Source organism: Tachypleus tridentatus, chromosome 1 (genome assembly GCF_004210375.1).
Source record: "Tachypleus tridentatus isolate NWPU-2018 chromosome 1, ASM421037v1, whole genome shotgun sequence".
Taxonomy (NCBI): Eukaryota; Metazoa; Arthropoda; class Merostomata; order Xiphosura; family Limulidae; genus Tachypleus; species Tachypleus tridentatus.
In genome coordinates this window covers 101,863,409-101,882,078 of record NC_134825.1, presented here as the reverse complement: position 1 = coordinate 101,882,078, position 18,670 = coordinate 101,863,409, and the positions used below count along the sequence as shown (strand labels likewise).

Sequence of the window (18,670 nt, the reverse complement as noted above, 5' to 3'; positions counted from 1 at the left end):
CACTATTCGTTGGTAAAAGAGTAGCCCAAGAGTCGGTGGTGGGTGGTGATGACTAGGTGCCTTTCCTCTAGTCTTACACTGCTAAATTAGGGACGACTAGCACAGATAACCCTCGAGTAGCTTTGTGCGAAATTCAAAAACAAATAAACAAGCTCTTGTCAGTTTTATTTCTACTATGAAGTCTCATTTCCTTCCAAAAATTCAACATCAAAACTGAAATGTTCTCTCACTTGTATTAATGAAAGTAACGGATACATTGCGCTTTCCAACACTACTTTCCAGGTCATTTATCACAGTTAACCCATACTCATCCATTCTCTTTTTTGTTTTCTTTTCAATTTCGCGCAAAGCTACTCAAGGGCTATCTGCGCTAGCCGTCCCTAATTTAACAGTGTAATACTAGAGGAAAGGCAACTAGTCATCACCACCCACCACCCACCATCAACTCTTGGGCTACTCTTTCACCAACGAATAGTGGAATTGATCGTAATATAATAACGTCCCCACTGCTGAAAGGGAGAGCATGTTTGGTGCGACGGAGATTCGAACCTGCGACCCTCAGATTATAAGTCGAACGCTTTAACCCACCTGGCCATGCCGGGCCCATTAATTCTGACCTCAAGGTTAAATCCACGACTTTCCTATTGATTGTTGTGCTTTCCAGTGTAAAAAACAAACAAAAACTCTCTCATAGCTGGTAAATTTGAAATACTACCCAGGTGGGTGGATAAGAAAATATCATGAGTACAGGGAGGCATGCTTGCTAGAGTTCTTGCTACTCATTCATAATGTGTCACGTAACTGTACAGAAATACACAAAAGTGCATAAGTGCTATAGCGTATTTAGGTAGGGGCTGGAGGGAACTCAGCCGCAGTGTCCATTGATAATTTTATTCTATGCTACATTACATGAAATACAGGACCCACACAACCTTTGTACAAATGTTAAAGGATTAAATAAAGTGATATATTATCATTATGTGGGCTGGGAATTAAATTGATTTCACTGTTGGCCAAAATCTTAAGACCAATGAACACAAAGAAAAAGTATGCATTTGTCGTTGTTAGACTCAACCACTTATTTTAGTAGAGCTTCGAAAGATGAAAATAAGAAAATGAAAAATAAAAATAAAAAACTTTTTTAGCATTTAATAGGAAAAATGTGAACACTATGAAATTAGCCAAAATACTAGCTGGTCAAAAGTTTAAGACCATACTGAAACGAAGCGTTAACCGGTAAACACGTAACGGAATTTAGTCAATCGTGTTCAAGCATTAGCGTTGTCAACATTTCCCACTAACACCTCCTGTGTTACATTGGGTAAAAACGTGGCAAAAGCTAAAACGTTTACAGAGTTTGAACGTGGCAGAATTGTCGAGCTGTAAAAGCAAGGTCTTTCTCAACATGCCATCGTTGGTGAGATTGGGCGCAGTAAAACTGCTGTTGCAAATTTCTTAAAACACTCTGAGGGAGACGGAACGAGAATTTCAAGTGGTCGGCCCAAGAAAATTTCGTCGGCGTTGAGCAGGAGGATTCGACGAGTTGTCTGGCAAGACACCAGCCGATTGTCAAACCAGATTAAAGCCCTTACGGATGCAGAATGCAGCTCGAGAACAATAAGATGGCATTTACGAGAGAAAGGCTTTAAAAATCGTAAACGTTTTCAAAGACCACACAACGACACAGATCAGTTAAACTTTGCTGAGAAGCACCAAACATGGAACGTAGAAAAGTGGACGAAGGTTTTGTTCTCTGATGAGAAAAAATTTAACCTGGATGGTCCAGATGGCTTTCAACGTTACTAGCACGATAAGGATATCTCACCAGAGACATTTTCTACACGACACAGTGGAGGAGGTTCCATCATGAACTTGGGGTGCTTTCTCCTTCCATGGAACAATGGAGCTTCAGATTATACAGGAGCATCAAACAGCAACTGGCTACTTTGGCATGTTGGACAAAGCATTCTTATTGACTGAAGGCCCTTGCTTGTGTGGAAAAGACTGGATCTTTCAGCAGGATAATGCTGCAATCCATAATGCATGCATGACAAAGGACTTTTTCATGGCGAATAACGTGATTCTTTTGGACCATCCAGTGTGTTTGCCCGAACTGAACCCCATTGAAAATGTTTGGGGTTGGATGGCAAGGGAAGTCTATAGAAATGGATGTCAATTCCAAACAATACATGATCTTTGTGAAGCCGTCTTTACCGCTTGGAATAACATTCCAGCCAGCCTTCTGCAAACGCTTATATTGACAATGCCAAAGCGAATGTTTGAAGTTATTCGCAATGACAGCCGTGCAACTCACTACTGAAACCTCTTGTTGGGCATTTCCTACCCAGTTTAGGACTTCTTTTTGGTATGGTCTTAAACTTTTGACCAGATAGTATTTAGGCTAATTTCATAGTGTTCATATTTTTCCTATTAAATGCTAAAAAGTGTTTTTATTTTTATTTTCCCTTTTCTTATTTTCATCTTTTGAAGCTCTTTTCAAATAAGTGGTTGAGTCTAACAACGCAAAATGTATATTTTTTCTTTATGTTCATTGGCCTTAAGATTTTGGCCAGCAGTGTAGATTAAAAGAACCTACAAACAAAAGAACTATATCACTCTGGTGTCAAAAATGGAGTATTATTGTGATGAAAATATAATAGAACTTTGAATAAACTAATCGACTTAGAAATCAAATTACTTATACAAAATAAGTGCGATAGCTAATGTATTGAATGGTTCATTCGCGAACTTAGCAATGTTTCATGAAACATTTTGTCTTGATACACATTTGAATACATCGTGCAAAGAAAGCTTGATGCCATATCCTTCAACGAACAATTCTTGCTTCTCCTGTTAGTTTTCCTTTTCTGAAGAATTGAAGGCTGCAATACCAAACTCAAATGTCTCGTTGTAGAAAATCGGTATTTACCGTCGCAAAACTAGGGGAGAACTAAATAAGGAAAGTGTACTTGAATTTAGAATATTAAACTTGTTTTTATTTTTTTTATTCAGTGATGAAAATCCATTTGTAGAGAAAAATATATATGTAAAAACGGCTGGTTTGGGTTGAGAAAATTTTTATATAGAGGTCGAACAACGTTTCGACCTTCTTCAGTCATCGTCAGGTCCAGTTTATGAACTTGGCGATGACCGAAGAAGGTCATCCTTCTATGTTCGCTCCTCTATATAAAAAATTTCTCAACCCAAACCAGCCGTTTTAACATATATATTTTTTATTATTGTTTAGTGAACAGCGTTGCTTCGTGACCTCTGTTCCCTGACAGCATTGGCTAAACCTCAGTTTAATTTGACGCCTTAATCACTCTGCAAAGATATATTTTTGTTCGTTTAAAACAAGCTTAATATATAACATTGAAATATCCATATCACTATAGAATGTAAGATACGTTATATCTGCATAACATATTTGTAAACATATTCCATTTGTGGAATACAAATATACCTGCCAATTTAGTTTGTTTTTTTAATTTCGCACAAAGCTACTCGAGGGCTATGTGTCCCTAATTTAGCAGTGTAAGACTTGAGGAAAGGCAGCTACTCATCACCACCCACCGCCAACTCTTGGGCTACTCTCTTATCAACGAATAGTGGGATTGACCGTAACATTTTAACGTCCCCACGGCTGTAGTTGGCGCGACTCGGGCGCAAACCCGCGACCCTCAGATTACGAAGCACACGCCTTAACGCGCTTGGCCATGCCCGGCCACCCAATTTAGTAGCCCGACGCTTATTAGCTTTCAAAATATCACAGCTACAAATTCTAAATTCACTATTTGAAGAGCATTTCAATGTTGTACTCTGTACCGTGTTTATATACACAAAGAAAGGGATTTTGAATCGGGATAAACACGCCTGAATCTAATTGAGAAGTGAAAATCTGTTATTAAATATTAACACAACTTTCAGGTATCCCAGCTACTTATTCAAAATCTCTTTTTATGGTAGTTTTGTAAACTAATTCTGTTTTGGAATTGAAGTAAGATTAAATTAAATCAAAACAGTAACACCATTTTACATTTTCTATAAATTAAAATAATAGCTTGAAGCGTGCAAACGAATATGAGTTCAAGAATCGAAGTTTAATCTCGTCTTCTATAAGAATATGTGCTCTCGGAAACAATGTATTTTTCGTTTTTTTAATTCTGTCTGACACCAACGGATATATAAAGTAAAGCAAAATGTAAATTGTCGCGCAAAAGAGAAAGATGATAACGTAATTAGTGAATTATACTTTCACGTGGTATTTATTTTGTTATGTATACAGAAACAGCAGTGTCAGGTCACCTAAATATTCAGTACAAAATTGATAAAAAATTTGGCTTTGTTGAACTTGCAACTCAAATTCAATTACTAATGTTACTACAACTACTATCGTAGTGTGTAAATTGTAAATATAATTAAATTAAATGAGGTAGGTGTAATAAAGTTTCTAACATTTCAAAATCCTGCACATTAGAGTAATATTAATATTTTTGACAAAATAATGGGTTTCCATAATTATCCGTAGTTAGTAACTTAGTAAGTAATTTTTGACTTTTTAAAATAAAATAATTCATATCTTTATTCTAACTGGATGTTGTAGTTTTCATTTTGTGTAATAAATCAAACATAGATGAGGTTCGTCAGTCTGTGTCATCTTTCCTCATACTAGGTATGTAATTTGTTTGCTTTTTAGCTGCGAGTGATTTTATTTATATTTAACTGATTTTCAGTGGAAGGCTGGAATCCTTGTAGCATTTTACTTACTGATATGTTATTTTTTCTTTTACTTAGAGTTAGATGTCTGAAAGTCTTTTGTTTTCCAGGATTTTTTTTTTATCTTTTTACTGAAACTGAAAGCTTTTCCTTTTAACATTATTGGACATTGTTTATAATACTTCTAGTTCTACAGAACAAATTGTAACAACAGTAAAGTTTTACATTGGTCAGTTGCAACGTGTGTTTTATGCAAACTATAAAGTCATGGAACTAGTTAAGTTGGAATAGATGTAAGATCAATAGTGTTTGGGAGTAACTTATAGAAGTTATTTTTGAGAAGTTAAATATCTCAATGTGGTACTTGTATTACACCATGCCTAATATCTCAGTGATAAACAATTTTGAAAGTAATTAATTAAATGCCAAAAAACCATATAGTTCACTTCCTTTCCCTTTCCCATCTCAAAGAATGGCACTGACTTCTGAGCTAAAGCGCAATTAAAAATTAAAATATTTTACTTTTTTGGATTAAAATTAGATTGAAAAAAATCAGAAATAAAAGTGTTTGAAACAAATGATTAGAAGCCTAATATGTTATGGAAAAATAAACAATTTGAGTAATTGACATTGTAACAATGATATGTGTGTTTTGCTGATATTTTTTATACTATTTAAACACACCCTGTAGTTGTTTTACAAAAGTCTGGCTTCTCTAAGGTAAGCAAAATATAATAATAATTATTGATAAAGAACAGTTCAACTTTGTGTTAAAATTGTATAATTATGGATTTGTACTGTTAACTTTGCTCTAGTATGAACCTCCTAATTAAAACCTTTAAGAGTATTCAAAGTACTGAAATATAAATTCACAGATTAGTTGCATAACAGTGAAGATCTCGTTCCAAGTGTTTGTGAGCACAGTAATATATGCTATAGAACAGGATGTATGGAATGTTTTCCTTAGCCTAGTGGTGAAGAAGTTAAGAGATTGCATCAACAAGTAAATGATTCAGGTGCCATTCCGAGTGAAACATGAAAGGAGATGTTTGATATAAAATGAAGGTAGAACTCACAGACAGATGAGAATTTTGAATGTAGCATTTCCAAGTCAGATTTGCTAGCTGTAATGAGTGACATAAGAAAAGAGTAAGAGAACCTGAATATTGAACCTGTCATTTATATGTAATCGAGAGGCAACAGAATCCTGAAATTGAAAAGGAAGACAGGTGTAAAGTTATTATTCTTGTAGATTGTTGAAATTGGAAATTAATATTGATCAAAATACAGTTAATATGAAGAATAACAATTTTAAAGAATTGATTGAGACAGTCACATCTCTCTGGACCAGTAGTAAATATGAATCTGAGTGAGAAGCTGATGGAGTCCTGGATTTAGGCTAGTACATATGAGCATCTGTGCATGGTGTTTGGCTTTTGAATTATTTTAATGCAATTTGTATTTTTTAATAACCTTATTTGTTTTACTTTGTAGTTTTGTCATTGATTTTTTATGACCACCTTTGTGAAGTGATGTGGAACTTATTTAAAAAATGTGAAGAAGTTGCATTTTTTACTTGCACTTTTTTCACAGTCCTGTAAATATTACAACCTGTCTATCACATTGAACTTCTTAACCTGTTGAAATGGCTGAAGAAAGGATCTCAGTACATTGGTGGGTAAATCACCTTAAAGCATCAAGACAATACTTTTGTTGCTAGTAGAAACTAAATAGAATTTAAGCCTACAAACATGAGTCAGTGCATTGCACTGACCCCTGTATCTGTAGAGCTATACATAATGTTTACTATAATCCTGAATGTACGAAATGTATCTTCACAAAATTGTGTAAGCTTCTAGTAAGAATTACAAGTATGTTGTACACACAGTATGAAAACTGTAAGATGAAATTAAATATTTTTATTCTTAACATGAAAATTATCTTTCACAAATAGTGACTAGGTAATGGCTCTATGATATCACAGACAAATCTGTAGTAAATATACTTTACCCAAACTCTGATTCTGAAAAACATAAAATATAAAACTTTACTTTAAAAAAAGCACCTGATATTCATTCAGAAAGTTTTAGGGGCAATGTAAAATTTTATGCTTATCTTTTTTTTTTTTCCCCACTCTAACACTAATTGTAGCAGAACAGTCAATTTACTATGAATGAACAGTTGAGAAATATGAAAAAAGTGAATTTTTTTTTATTTTTTTGAAGAATGATTGCAGACTGTAACATACTATTATGTATTCTAACAGTTTTAATTTCCAGTTTTTTTACACTTGTATTCTTTTGATTTTACAGTTTAATTGCTGGAATTTTGAACTGCTGTTGTATGTGAAAAGCAATAAATCTGAGCAGAGAGCCCATTTAGATGTTTCCATTAGAGTTTAGGTTAAGAGAACATGCTACAGTTGTGGAGAGAGGCAAGGAGGGGTACATATCTCCAATAACTGGGCATATTGACTCATTAGTTTTGGTGATTATAATTTTATTTATTTGTAAGTCTGTGTAGCATCCCATTTAAATTCCTGCATACAGTTTTGTATCATGTGTATTGATAGGGTGTGTTCTTTCTTTATACAAGAGAAAATATTTTTAAGACCCTTAACGTGTTCTCATATGACAGATTTTTATCCTAGAAAGCATCCTCATGGCCCAGGGCTTGATAAATACCAGGTACCAGGTTGCCATGGTGACTAAAATATTCAATGTGACACTTAGTATTTTCTTCCACCGTATTTGTGCATAGAGTTTGAAAGTCACTTTGCAGTTTTGCATTCTTTGTATTCCAAATAATCATATTTTATTTAGTCTATTTCAAATGAAGCCAGCAACTGATAGCGGTGTTTAGAAACAAAATAAGAAGGATCCAGGCCTGTATTGATTTCAAGCCAGCAACTGATAGCGGTGTTTAGAAACAAAATAAGAAGGATCCAGGCCTGTATTGATGGCAACGGGGGGTCACTTTCAACATTGTTTATAATTTTCATTCAAATTTACCTCCTGCATTCTATATTGAAACATGTCTGTTAATAAATATATAAGTGCACAGTGACTTTCGAACACCCTGTATTATGTGGTTGTTTATATAGCGATAATTAGCATGTACTTATTGCTATGAAAATAAATAAATAAACAATAGCTCCCATTTCCTAGTACAAACAGTAGCAAAGTTAGATAGGCACACCTAGCACCTAGTTCTGAGAATATTTGTTGAGGCTTGTAATAGTCTATCTTTTAACTCTATCCAATAACTCAACAACTTTGACTATTTGATCATTCAAGGTTGTTTGTATATATTCAACCATAAGAAAAGTCTAAATTAAATCTACATGACCCATTATCCATCAGTGAATCATTGACTCCTCTTCTAAATTTGTGTGAGGTGCTGACAACAACATGTTCATAAACATATAACCCTAGTGTAACAATCACTTTATTCATTTTAGTCGTCCTACAAATTTTTGAGGTTGACTGTTCATTAAAGATGTGTGTTCAGGTATGGAGGGATCACAGTATCTATTTAAATCTCTTAGTTTAGTTATTAAAGTAATAAAATGTCAGTAACTTAAGCTTTATTTTATTTCCAGATATCAATTTTCTAACCTAAGGAAAACAAGTAAGAGAAAGAAGTAACACCTTGTACTAGTGACAAATATGGCAGGACAAAACATAGGCCCTTCACCTAATTGGTACTCCAGTAAAGTTAGCGACTGTAACAAAAATGGGATATATGCTTATGGGTCTCGAGGAAATATTGCTCTTATGGATGTTATTTTATCTCCTCCAGTTTACATAGGAATGTTTTCTGCTCATGCAGATAGAATATCTGCTATTTCATTTTGTCGAAACGTGAAGAAGGCCAACTGGTTAGTTTCTTGTGCTGATGACAAGAAAGTTAAGATTTTTGATACAGCAAACTACATGTTGCTCTATGAACAAGTGACACATCAGGTCAGATATATTTAGAAATACTTTAAATGCAGAAATAAAATATTTTGAAATCTAAAATAATTTTTTAATGTTCATCAATATGTAGAAAAATTATGATAGTGATTTACTTTTCTTTTGCATGAAGCAGTTTAGAATTAAGAGGCTGAAGATTTGAAATAAATTGATTAACTTTATGGGTGCTTTACATTAACATTTCATATATATTTTGGTGTAGTCATCTTATTTTGTTTTATAGGTCAAAGACCAAATGTTGTTTTATTAAATGTATCCTGTCTTGTAAGAGAAAAGTGACGGAAGTACATCTGGGCCATCAGTGTTACCCAACAAAGAATACATTGTAATCTAAATATAATTATTTATTCTTAAAATTATTGATTAAACAACTAGCACACACTACAAATCATCTGGCAAAACACGTGTGTAGTTAAATTACAGGAAAATATTTTAGCTAATAACAACCTTAGAATCCAAAACTTGGTGATGATAGTTCATGACTTTATTCTGACGATATAATCATGACTCATAGCCTCTCTTGTAAGCAGTTTACAATCTTGTTCTCTGTAAAGGTTCCAATTAACAACATAACCATGTTAAACTAAGTAAGCAGCATTTTAATTTTACATAAATAACAGTTAATCTATTCATAGGTGTAGTTAACATGTTCACTATCACTTAAGCTAGTTAAAGTAGTGCACATTCATTGCCTTCACTCTGTCATACAGTAGACATGGATATAGAAAAATGTTATAAATTTTTCTTACTTTAATGTTCAAGTTATTCATTAGTATTCCTGGTTTAATGTCAATTTGAAACAAGCTGACCATAAAATTATAAAGTTTGATAACTTAATAAATAAACATTACATGTGAAATACTGCATTGGGGCTCTGTTGAGTCTTAATTGTTTTTTTGGGTGAATTAATAGCATATTTCCCCAGCTCCACTAGCTGGTAAAGATATCATCAGTCAACAAGAAGCCTACTAGCTTGTTCAATGTGATATTTTAAAGTTTGGATAGAAATATGTCAATATTTGCATTAAGTTACTAATTTTCTTTTGACATAATTGACACCTATTTACTTTTCTTAATTTTCATGTGCAAGCAACTCCTTTTCAAACATTAATTCAATACTTGTTTCTTGGTTGCAGTTTTACCTGTGATTACCACAATAGAAAATGAGATCATACTTAAAGGTTTTATATCAAAAGTTTAATGGTTAGTAGTTGTGGGTAAATTAAAGGTTATTCTTCCATTTAAACTAAAATATATTATGTTTTATGTAATTGATAAAAATTGTACTAAGTGATAAAAAACATTAGACATATATCATTAATTTGGATAGCTTCTTGGACAGTAGTATTTTCAAATTCCTATCAAGGTGCTAGATGAAGCTAAGAATGCTTCTCTTTTCCATTGTTGATAACTGGGCTGGGTTTGAGAAATTAGTTTGATTATTGGGTAGAATAAAGTTATTGACTAGAAATACATAAAAGGCTTCTAAGGTGAGAGAAGAATTGGGGTTAGAGAAAAAAAAAGTGTTGTAGATGTCATTGTTGATGGAAGCCTGAAACCTTCAATTGAATATTTAGCTACAGTAAAAAGAGCAAATAAACCATTTATAAGTTTTTTTTTTCAGATTTAAGGATTAAAAAAATGTCTTGTTTGAAGTAATATACATAGTTTTTGCTCCCTTACATGTAACATGCCTAGAAAATCTGGTTTACAGAACATTATAAAATGGTTAGTTCTAATTATTTGAAAGTTAATTTTTAGAGCTGAAAAGAAGGAGAGGGAGAGAGAGAGTGGTACATGTTAAGCTTTATGATAGTTTGATATTTTATACTTACATGGTTTATTTTCAAAATATATTTTATAACATACTTTTCCTTTTTCATCTTAATATGTTTAATGATGATATGAACAGTAACTGAAATAATTTCTGATATGGTACATTACCTACACTCATATAATAATTTGTTCTTGTTCAGTGCTGTCCTCTACATGCAAAAATCATTTTATCACTTTGCATTTGGCAACATTTGTGTTCAGATGTTTTTATTTCTTTTGGTGCTCTTCATGTGCGTTGGGATTTTAATAGTTTAATTCTGAAATAGAATTTATTCATCATCATTTTTTTATTTTTAAATTTAACATAATTTTTCAGTCTTTTTTTTCTTACATTGCATTTTTTACATCAAAAGCTTTTGTTTGATTTGTGTATTTTTCAATGAATTCTGTGGTTCATTTTCCAACTGTGAGTTGTTCTATTTAACTTTTGTTATATAATGTGAGATTGCTCATTATATGGGTCAACTTTCTTCTGCTCTAGCTTGCCTCACTAATCCTCTTGAACAAGCTAAACCTGCTTGGGCCAAATAAGATTTGAGAACCTTTTTACATCACTATATTTTTACCCTACCCCTCCTGCAGAATCAGCTAGGCTTAATACAATACTTTATTGACATGATTTCTCAGATATGTTCTGTCCAGTTACCCATTTTTCTGTGATTCATTATTACCTCCATGTCAGCTTATGTGTTATATTCGACTCTCACTTTACACATGGTTTCACTGTAGTTAGGGTTTTCTGGGTTGTGTTGCAACCTTGGCCAAGATTCATTTGTCACCTCTTTCTTTTCAGGATTTCTGTATTTCCTTTCATGATATGTTTTCAGTCATATATCTAAGTCATGTTTTTGCATATAAATTTATCACCGTTTTTGCATATAAATTTCTCAACAAGTCACTGATCATGTATCTAAGGCTTTGTATGTGCCATAGGGACTTGTCCTACTATTTCATTCCCCACTTTCTTTGTCCCTGGTATATTTTTTCCTTCCCCAAGACTGGAAATATTTCCACTGATATGAGTCTGTCTGTGGTGGTACAAGATTTTTTCTCTCTGTAGGCCATTGCATCTGTTCATCATCTTTCTCCAGGCTTTTACTGCAGGCCATTTGTTGTCCTCATTGGAGACTTATGGCGTGTACTAGGTTTGAGCTGTCTTATTCTAATTATCAGTCTGCCCCATTTTACCCGAGTCATTTCTTACCCTTATGTGGCCTTTTTTTCCATGTTTTTTGATGACAAAGAATACTTTTGCAATTGATTATTTGCATATCCTAATATTTTGTCATTTGCAACCCTCTCTTCAGTTTATTCTCCACAGTGTGGTTTCTGTCTTTTGTGCAAAGCCCTTCAGACTTTCTTTGGTCCTGTGTTTTTTGTGAGGTATCCAGAGCATTATATGCTTTCAGGTTGTACTTTCCTCTTTCTTTTGTCAACTGCCTATTGCTTGCTCAGTCTGAACAGGATTCCACCTGTTATCTATATTAACTGCTCCTGGAGGCAGCTATAACTGGCTGTTGATCAAGTTGGAAAAGATTTCACAGTGACTTATCTTGTTCATTTGGGTATTCTTCTACACATCTCTGTTGGGTCCACTTTTCTCCTCTTCAACTTTACTAGCTGGGTTTGCTGTTTAATTACAGCTTGTGAAGTTCTGTCACTTTGGAAATATGATCTTTCATGGTAGCCCTTATCCCTTCAGATCAGGCTTGTATGCGAACATCACTTTTTTTTTTTTTCTCTTTTTATGAAAGAGAACATTTTTCTCTTTCATGGGCTTTTCACAACCAGTGGAATTTTGCAAGGATCCTTAGTTGACTCTTATTGTGTTTCTTCCTGCTCTTGGCTGTGGTAAGTGTTCCACTTCCTCATCTGATTTGCCACATTTAATGAATGCAACCCTTCTAGAATGAGTGTGTCTGTTGATCAAATGGTAGATTCTGGGTTTTTGGTCTGTGGCTGAGAGGTCTTATCCTCTCAACATCCTGGAGCTTCTTACTTTAGATCATGTTTTCATTCATTATCTCTATTGGGCCAGAACTCTAGTAATGATCCATTCTGATTTATCTTCAATGGTTGCTTATCTCAATTGCCATGGCAGCACCTGTTTTCCTTCCTTCTGTATTCATATGTTGGATTGTCTTTTTTGTCCTACATGCTTGATATTCAATTATTATGTGTCATGTTTCAGGTGGTTTTGTTCTTTTTATGGATGAGATTCCTGTTCAGACAAGATTTGTTGAAAGGGGTTGTCTCTCAACCCCTCTTCTTTTTACTAGTGGCTTTCTCTTCATTGGGGCTTTTGTCACATCCCTTATCCTTGGCTTCAGTCACCTGTTCTTTATCTTCTTACTCTGGCTGTCAATGTTTTAAGCCAGGATTGGACCTACACATTTGTCTATCCTCTTGTTTTTCTTCTTGTCTTGGGGATTTCATTCAACCTTGACAATCTATTCAGTCCTTCTGATAGGTCTTTCCTGGCCATCTCAGCTGCAGTTTCTGTGGCTTCTCCATCTAAAAATTCTATCTCAGTTACATTTTCTTCTGTTTCCATTTCTTCTTTGTCAGTTTCAGTCACCAATTTTTCATCCAGATTTTTCTCTCCTTTATCTTCACATTTGGTCTACCTCTGGTCATTGGCAAAGTGATCAGGCTTCTCTCAATGATTAGCCTCTTTTCTTGCTTGTTTCTCAATTCAAATGGAATTTTTCTTCATTGGTTTTTGAGTCCAGGGATTCCTCCTGATCAATCCACTGTTTTAGTCATTTTGCAGATTTCCTCTCTTGACTTTTGGAATGTGGGGTCTTCTGTCTTGGCTTTTGAGCAGTCCTATTTCACACCTTTCCTTTTTTTTCTGATTCTGTTGGTATTTACCTCTCCAACACTTTACCTATGGATGTGTTCCTTCCAGATCTGTCATGCTCTATTTTGGTATCACCTTCTGGATGAGGATATTAATGTGGTCCTGCACTGCATCATTTTGTCTATGTTTGAGCCACTCTTCCAGTGCTCCTTGTTTCTCCTTTCTTTATGTTCTCCTTCCTTCTCCTATTTTCCTGTGCACATAAGTGGTTTCATTACTTAACATTGATGTTTCATGTACTCTTTACCCTTCTACATATCATTTTCTTTCTCCTAATTGTTTTCTCTCCCTAACACTTTAAAGGTCATGTGAGTAATTCCACTGTTTAGCTGATTTTCCACACCTTTATCCTCATCTTGATTCAGATAGACTTCTATGTCCTGTACATGCTCTTTGTTATATTGCTTCCATAGTTTCCTTTGGTGGTATCTCTTCCCACTTCTTTCTTTTTTGGCAGCTGTCCTCTGTTCATGTTTATTTTCCTTGCCAATTTAGTTGGGATTTTCATATTATTGGCTTTGAATGTCTTCTCACTCAATTTAACATCTTATTTTTTCATTGGCCAGGCTTTCTTTAACTGTTCAAATCAACACTGACAAGCCATATCAACTTGTATATTATAATTCCATTTCCACACAATTCAAACTGTATGGGATGTTTCTCAAGATTACTTGTAGGTTTATTCTTGGGTAAAATTCTTGTGTTTACCCATACCAAACTGTTCTCACCCATAGACTACATGAGTAAAGCAGAAGAGGATAGCTACCCATCCCTGATATTGAATAAATCAGTATAGTCTGCTTTTAGAAATAAGGTTTCATGGTCACCCGTTGCACTGTTTCACGTGTTGTTGTTTCTCTGGATTCTCCACCATATTTTACTTCATTTTTTTCTAGTAGAGTTTGAGAGTCCTTACTACCCTTTAGTTGGCGGAACTGTGGAAGCATTCTTCTGAATATGGTAATGAAATACAAATTAAAAATAGAAATGATTATGAAACCATTCAGTTGAGAGTTGGGCAGTGGTGTTATACTGATGTAGATGATGTGGTATCCTCCAATATCAAATATCAAAACAGATGGGAGTGAGACATCAAAATTGCAGCCTATGCCTTTGATTGGGATCCTTCATCCTACTCCCATGTGGATGTTGGTTCCAAGTGGCTAGGTTTTGGATTTAGAATAGAAATGACCAACATAAGTCTTCACACATATATTGCATATGTCTCTGTTGCTCCCTTATTTATACCTCATCAATGTTGTGGGTTATGGAGGAGGTAATTGTGGATTGTTATGGTTCTTTCTATTTTGCTATCCTTCAATGTTTCTTGTTTTGAGGACGTTATTGCTCTTGGGGTGGTTCCAGTCAATTTCACTTTTGAAGAAAATTGTTTACATCATTTTGATGCTGGTTGTCAGTTTCTCAGATCAGTCTATCAATTTATTGTATTCACATGTGCTCTGTTCATGAGTTGGGAAGTACTAGATTCTTACCAGTCTCTTTTCTACCCACCCCTGCTAGATGGCTGAGTTTTGGATTGTAGTTGACTTGTCACTGGTATAATTCTATTCCTTATCCTTGCATGCATGTCAGTACCATGTGGCAAGGTTTTGAATTGTAGTTGACTTTCCTACAGTATGATTCTCATCGTACCTGTGTACAGATGTTGATTCCCTGTGGCATAAGTTTTGAATGTAGTCGACTTGTGCTATATGGTTTGTTAACTCTAGTCACTCTATATTTAGGAGCACATCCTTTTCTTACTTCCCATTTTAATATTTTCTGGAAGAGAGTTTAATAAATATTGCATGGCTTGGATTGCTATCTGGCTATAGTTCTCTCCCAGTTGGATATGATTCTCTGTTTTCTGCCCATATATATACTACATCTTTCTGTGATGGATGTAGAGTATAACTGGTTCAGAAATGGTGCAGTTTCTCACTTCAGATCCTAGAATCTGACTATCTCATCTTAGGAAGTATCCTTTGGACTTTTTTGAAGGATGCTTCTATCTTTCACTTGCATCAGACCCTCCATTGTGTGTGGTTTTATTACAGCAAAGCCATGTCAGGCTATCTGCTGAGTCCACTGAGGGGAACCAAATCCTCAGACCCTCCACCTATTATAATGTGGAATTCTAGTTATTTTTGTGAGAGGAGGAAATGTACCATATAAAACTTATAATTTTGTTACACTGAAGATGTATCTCCTATAGGTACTTACATTCTCTCACTCTCATTGAAAATCAGTGTCTTCTGATAGTTCAGTAGAATTTAATAGAGAGAGTTATCAGGAGAGTATGCCATACCCTTACTGGGGAGAGTTGGTGCATGATTATTTGCATGAGAAAGGCATTGGAATCAATCAATTCTATAATGAAATTTTGTAGAATGGACGGCAACTGCCTGTTGTGGAGACACAAGTGTAGAGGACGATGTTTTGAAAGTCTTCCGCCTTTCATCTTCAATCTGTCAAAGCATACGTTCAATTCTAATTGAGGGGAGATAGAAAGCTTGTGGCATGCATAAAAATGTTTTGCATATAGAGGGCAGCACTGAACAAGAATAGCTATTTATGTGAGGAAATACTCTGAATTGGCTTGAAACTTGAAAATTCCAGTATTTTAGGATATTTTTTTAAAATAATATTTTTGTATATACATTGTGTTGTTTACAAGCAGCAGCAAGCATTATGTAGTGTATGACACCTAGGAATTTCATGGGTGGTTAAATTTGATGTTATAGCTGGGCAGTTACTGGAATTTGTTAATAAATTAATCTTTAGGCTCATTAATTGATCACATTCAACCAACTAACTGATTATTCACACATGAAACATGTGATCCTTAATACTTAATTTTTATTAATTGCTTATTGTTGTGAATTGTAACCCTTACTAATTAAGCTGAACAATAAGGAGAAATTACAATGGCAGTATTTTGATCATTTTGAATGAACAAAAAGCAGTAATATCAATTGGTTGATTATTTTCCTGACATTAATGTAATCTTGACTATTTGATTGTCTTATGTGACAACTAATCAGTGTAAAATTAATTGCCCAAGTGTACATGATGTGCATGTTGCATTTTTAGTTTTCCAGATACTTGGAGAAAAATTTATATTGTATAAAACAATAAAGAGTTGTTGTTTTTGAGTTAATCAGATGGTGAGCCAGTTAATCAGGAAGTTTGTTGGTGTGTCAGTTAGTAAATGAATAAAGTGCTTATATTTTTTGATTTTGTGCCATAAAGAGTAGAGAAATTGTAACAAGTGACTGTTGAGTTTTATTTGTGAGTTAGGCCTATTAATCAGGTTGTCTGTTCAATGTTTTCAAAGAAGTAAATTACTTGTTAAAAATAAGTGAACTGGACTCTGCATTATTTCATTTATATTTAGAAAGTCACATGTTTGGATTGGCGAGGAAACAGAGATGATATTGTCTTCATGGGTGGTGACAAAGGTTTTTTAGCAGCCTGGGATCTTCTCCATGACACAATAGTTCGCTATCAGTCAGCATCCAGCACACTGATCTTCTGTCTAACTTCTTGTATTTCTAAACCTGAGCTTCTAGCTGTTGGGTAATGATGCACATAGAAAATAAAAACTTTACCCTTATTGTAATTAAGTTCAAATACATAACTTTTTAAAAGTAGGATAAATAAGCAGTTCTGTAGAGTCAGAATATTTAGTTTCAGTTATTCATGATGATGAGAAAAATAAGGGATAAAAGTGTTAATACCCATACCAGCTGTTCTGAAACTAAATGCATCTCAGAACAGTTGGTGTGAGTATTAACACTTTTAGACAAGCATTACTCTAGTATTATATGTAAATGTAAACTGTAAATGAAATATCAAAAGGTTGGCATGGATTTGTTTAAGATATATATATTTATTTACCAGAATAATGATTTATTTTGCTGAATTAAAAAGTAAAATTACATCTTTTGACTTAATTTAATTAGTATCAGTTATAAGTGCTGCTAATAGCACTGTTTTACTTTGTTTCGATTTTTTTTGTTGAGCAAGTCTGAAATGCATTTAAATAAGTTTGTCAGAGCAGGTCATGTCATTTAGGATAACAAGGATAAATTTTTACCTGTCCAAAGAAAGAAATACATATCTACCCAAACTGCAACTTGCTTCCTTTCTGAACAAAATATCTCAATATGGTTTAATTATTATTAACATACTTTCATATATAATTTGGGAAGTATATTGGGCAATGTGGATCTTGAGTTTAGAAAGGTGTCTGAGGTATTTAAACAATTGTTTTCTAGGGAGGTTAAGTGCTAGTCAGATGGATGAGTAACTGAATCAGTGCCATTTGGTTAATCAAAAATTGAGTGACTTCTTTGTCAGGTGGGCAAAGACAAGGCACAAATGTTATGGAAAAATTAACTTCAAATGACAATTCAGAGGCTCTTGTGAAATTATTTAGATTTTATTAACATTTTTGTTTAATTTTTTTAAAATCTATTATCCATTGTACTTTGACATTTACTTTGATAAAATACATGATATTCTGTTTGTACTCATAGAGTACCTCAAATGACCATATATCAGTAAAACCCTATGTTTCTCAACTTATCGATACACTGAACTTTATAAAAGTTTATTGACGTTATATTTTAACATTCTTGGATGTAATACAAAAATATCAGTTTTTCCACTTCATACTTTCATGTTATCTGTTGATTTAGCTTTATTTCATTTGTGCGACTGCTTTTCATTTTAATATTTTATTTTTGGTTATTTCGAAACATACCATCATGGATTATTAAAACATACCATCTTTTGACACTTACAGCTATTACTCGACTTCCATGGTTTTTACTCCTCCACGCAGCTAAGCATTGGTCTGATTGTTTTTTGCTTGATCCATTCTTTTATATTGCACTCAGTTGCCCTTAGCAATATAGTTTCCACCAAAGTCTATATGCCTCTGTCCTGGTACTATATATAAGCACTGTGTTCAGATAATTTTATCACTTTTCTTGACAAAACATTGGTTATGTTTTTCGTTTTGGCATGATTTCCCATGTTAGTGTTGTCAGAGTGGTGACTCATTAAACCTTCCCTATTCCTCCTCTTTTATCAAGTATCTCTCTACAGATGTGAGTGAGTGGGGAGGGTCACTGTCAGTTGAAGCTGTCCATGACTTGATCCACTATGAGATGGAGACATGTTTGGCCTAGAGGGTGTTTCTTCTAGGGGTTTTAAGGAGGCTTTTTTTGGTGATCTGTCACATTCTGGGGTAATTTGGACTCTGTTTTTT

At 34.1% G+C, this 18,670-nt stretch overlaps 1 protein-coding gene across 6 annotated transcripts in view; it reads left to right on the top strand.

Annotated features, from left to right (window-relative positions):
- Positions 1–4,080: 4,080 nt before the first annotated feature.
- The window catches only part of LOC143257066 (gem-associated protein 5-like), a 100,695-nt gene continuing 86,105 nt past the window's right edge, over positions 4,081–18,670 (top strand). For 2 of the 6 annotated variants that reach the window (XM_076515206.1, XM_076515257.1), the window contains exons 1-3: positions 4,103–4,432; positions 8,318–8,681; positions 16,790–16,971. In XM_076515206.1, the coding sequence (XP_076371321.1) occupies positions 8,385–8,681; positions 16,790–16,971 (479 nt within the window). In that variant the 5' untranslated portion in view covers positions 4,103–4,432; positions 8,318–8,384. Of the gene's footprint in view, positions 4,673–4,770; positions 4,946–7,028; positions 7,204–8,317; positions 8,682–16,789; positions 16,972–18,670 lie in introns of those variants that run through there. The other 4 variants (XM_076515236.1, XM_076515226.1, XM_076515216.1 and 1 more) reach the window with 4 other exon arrangements.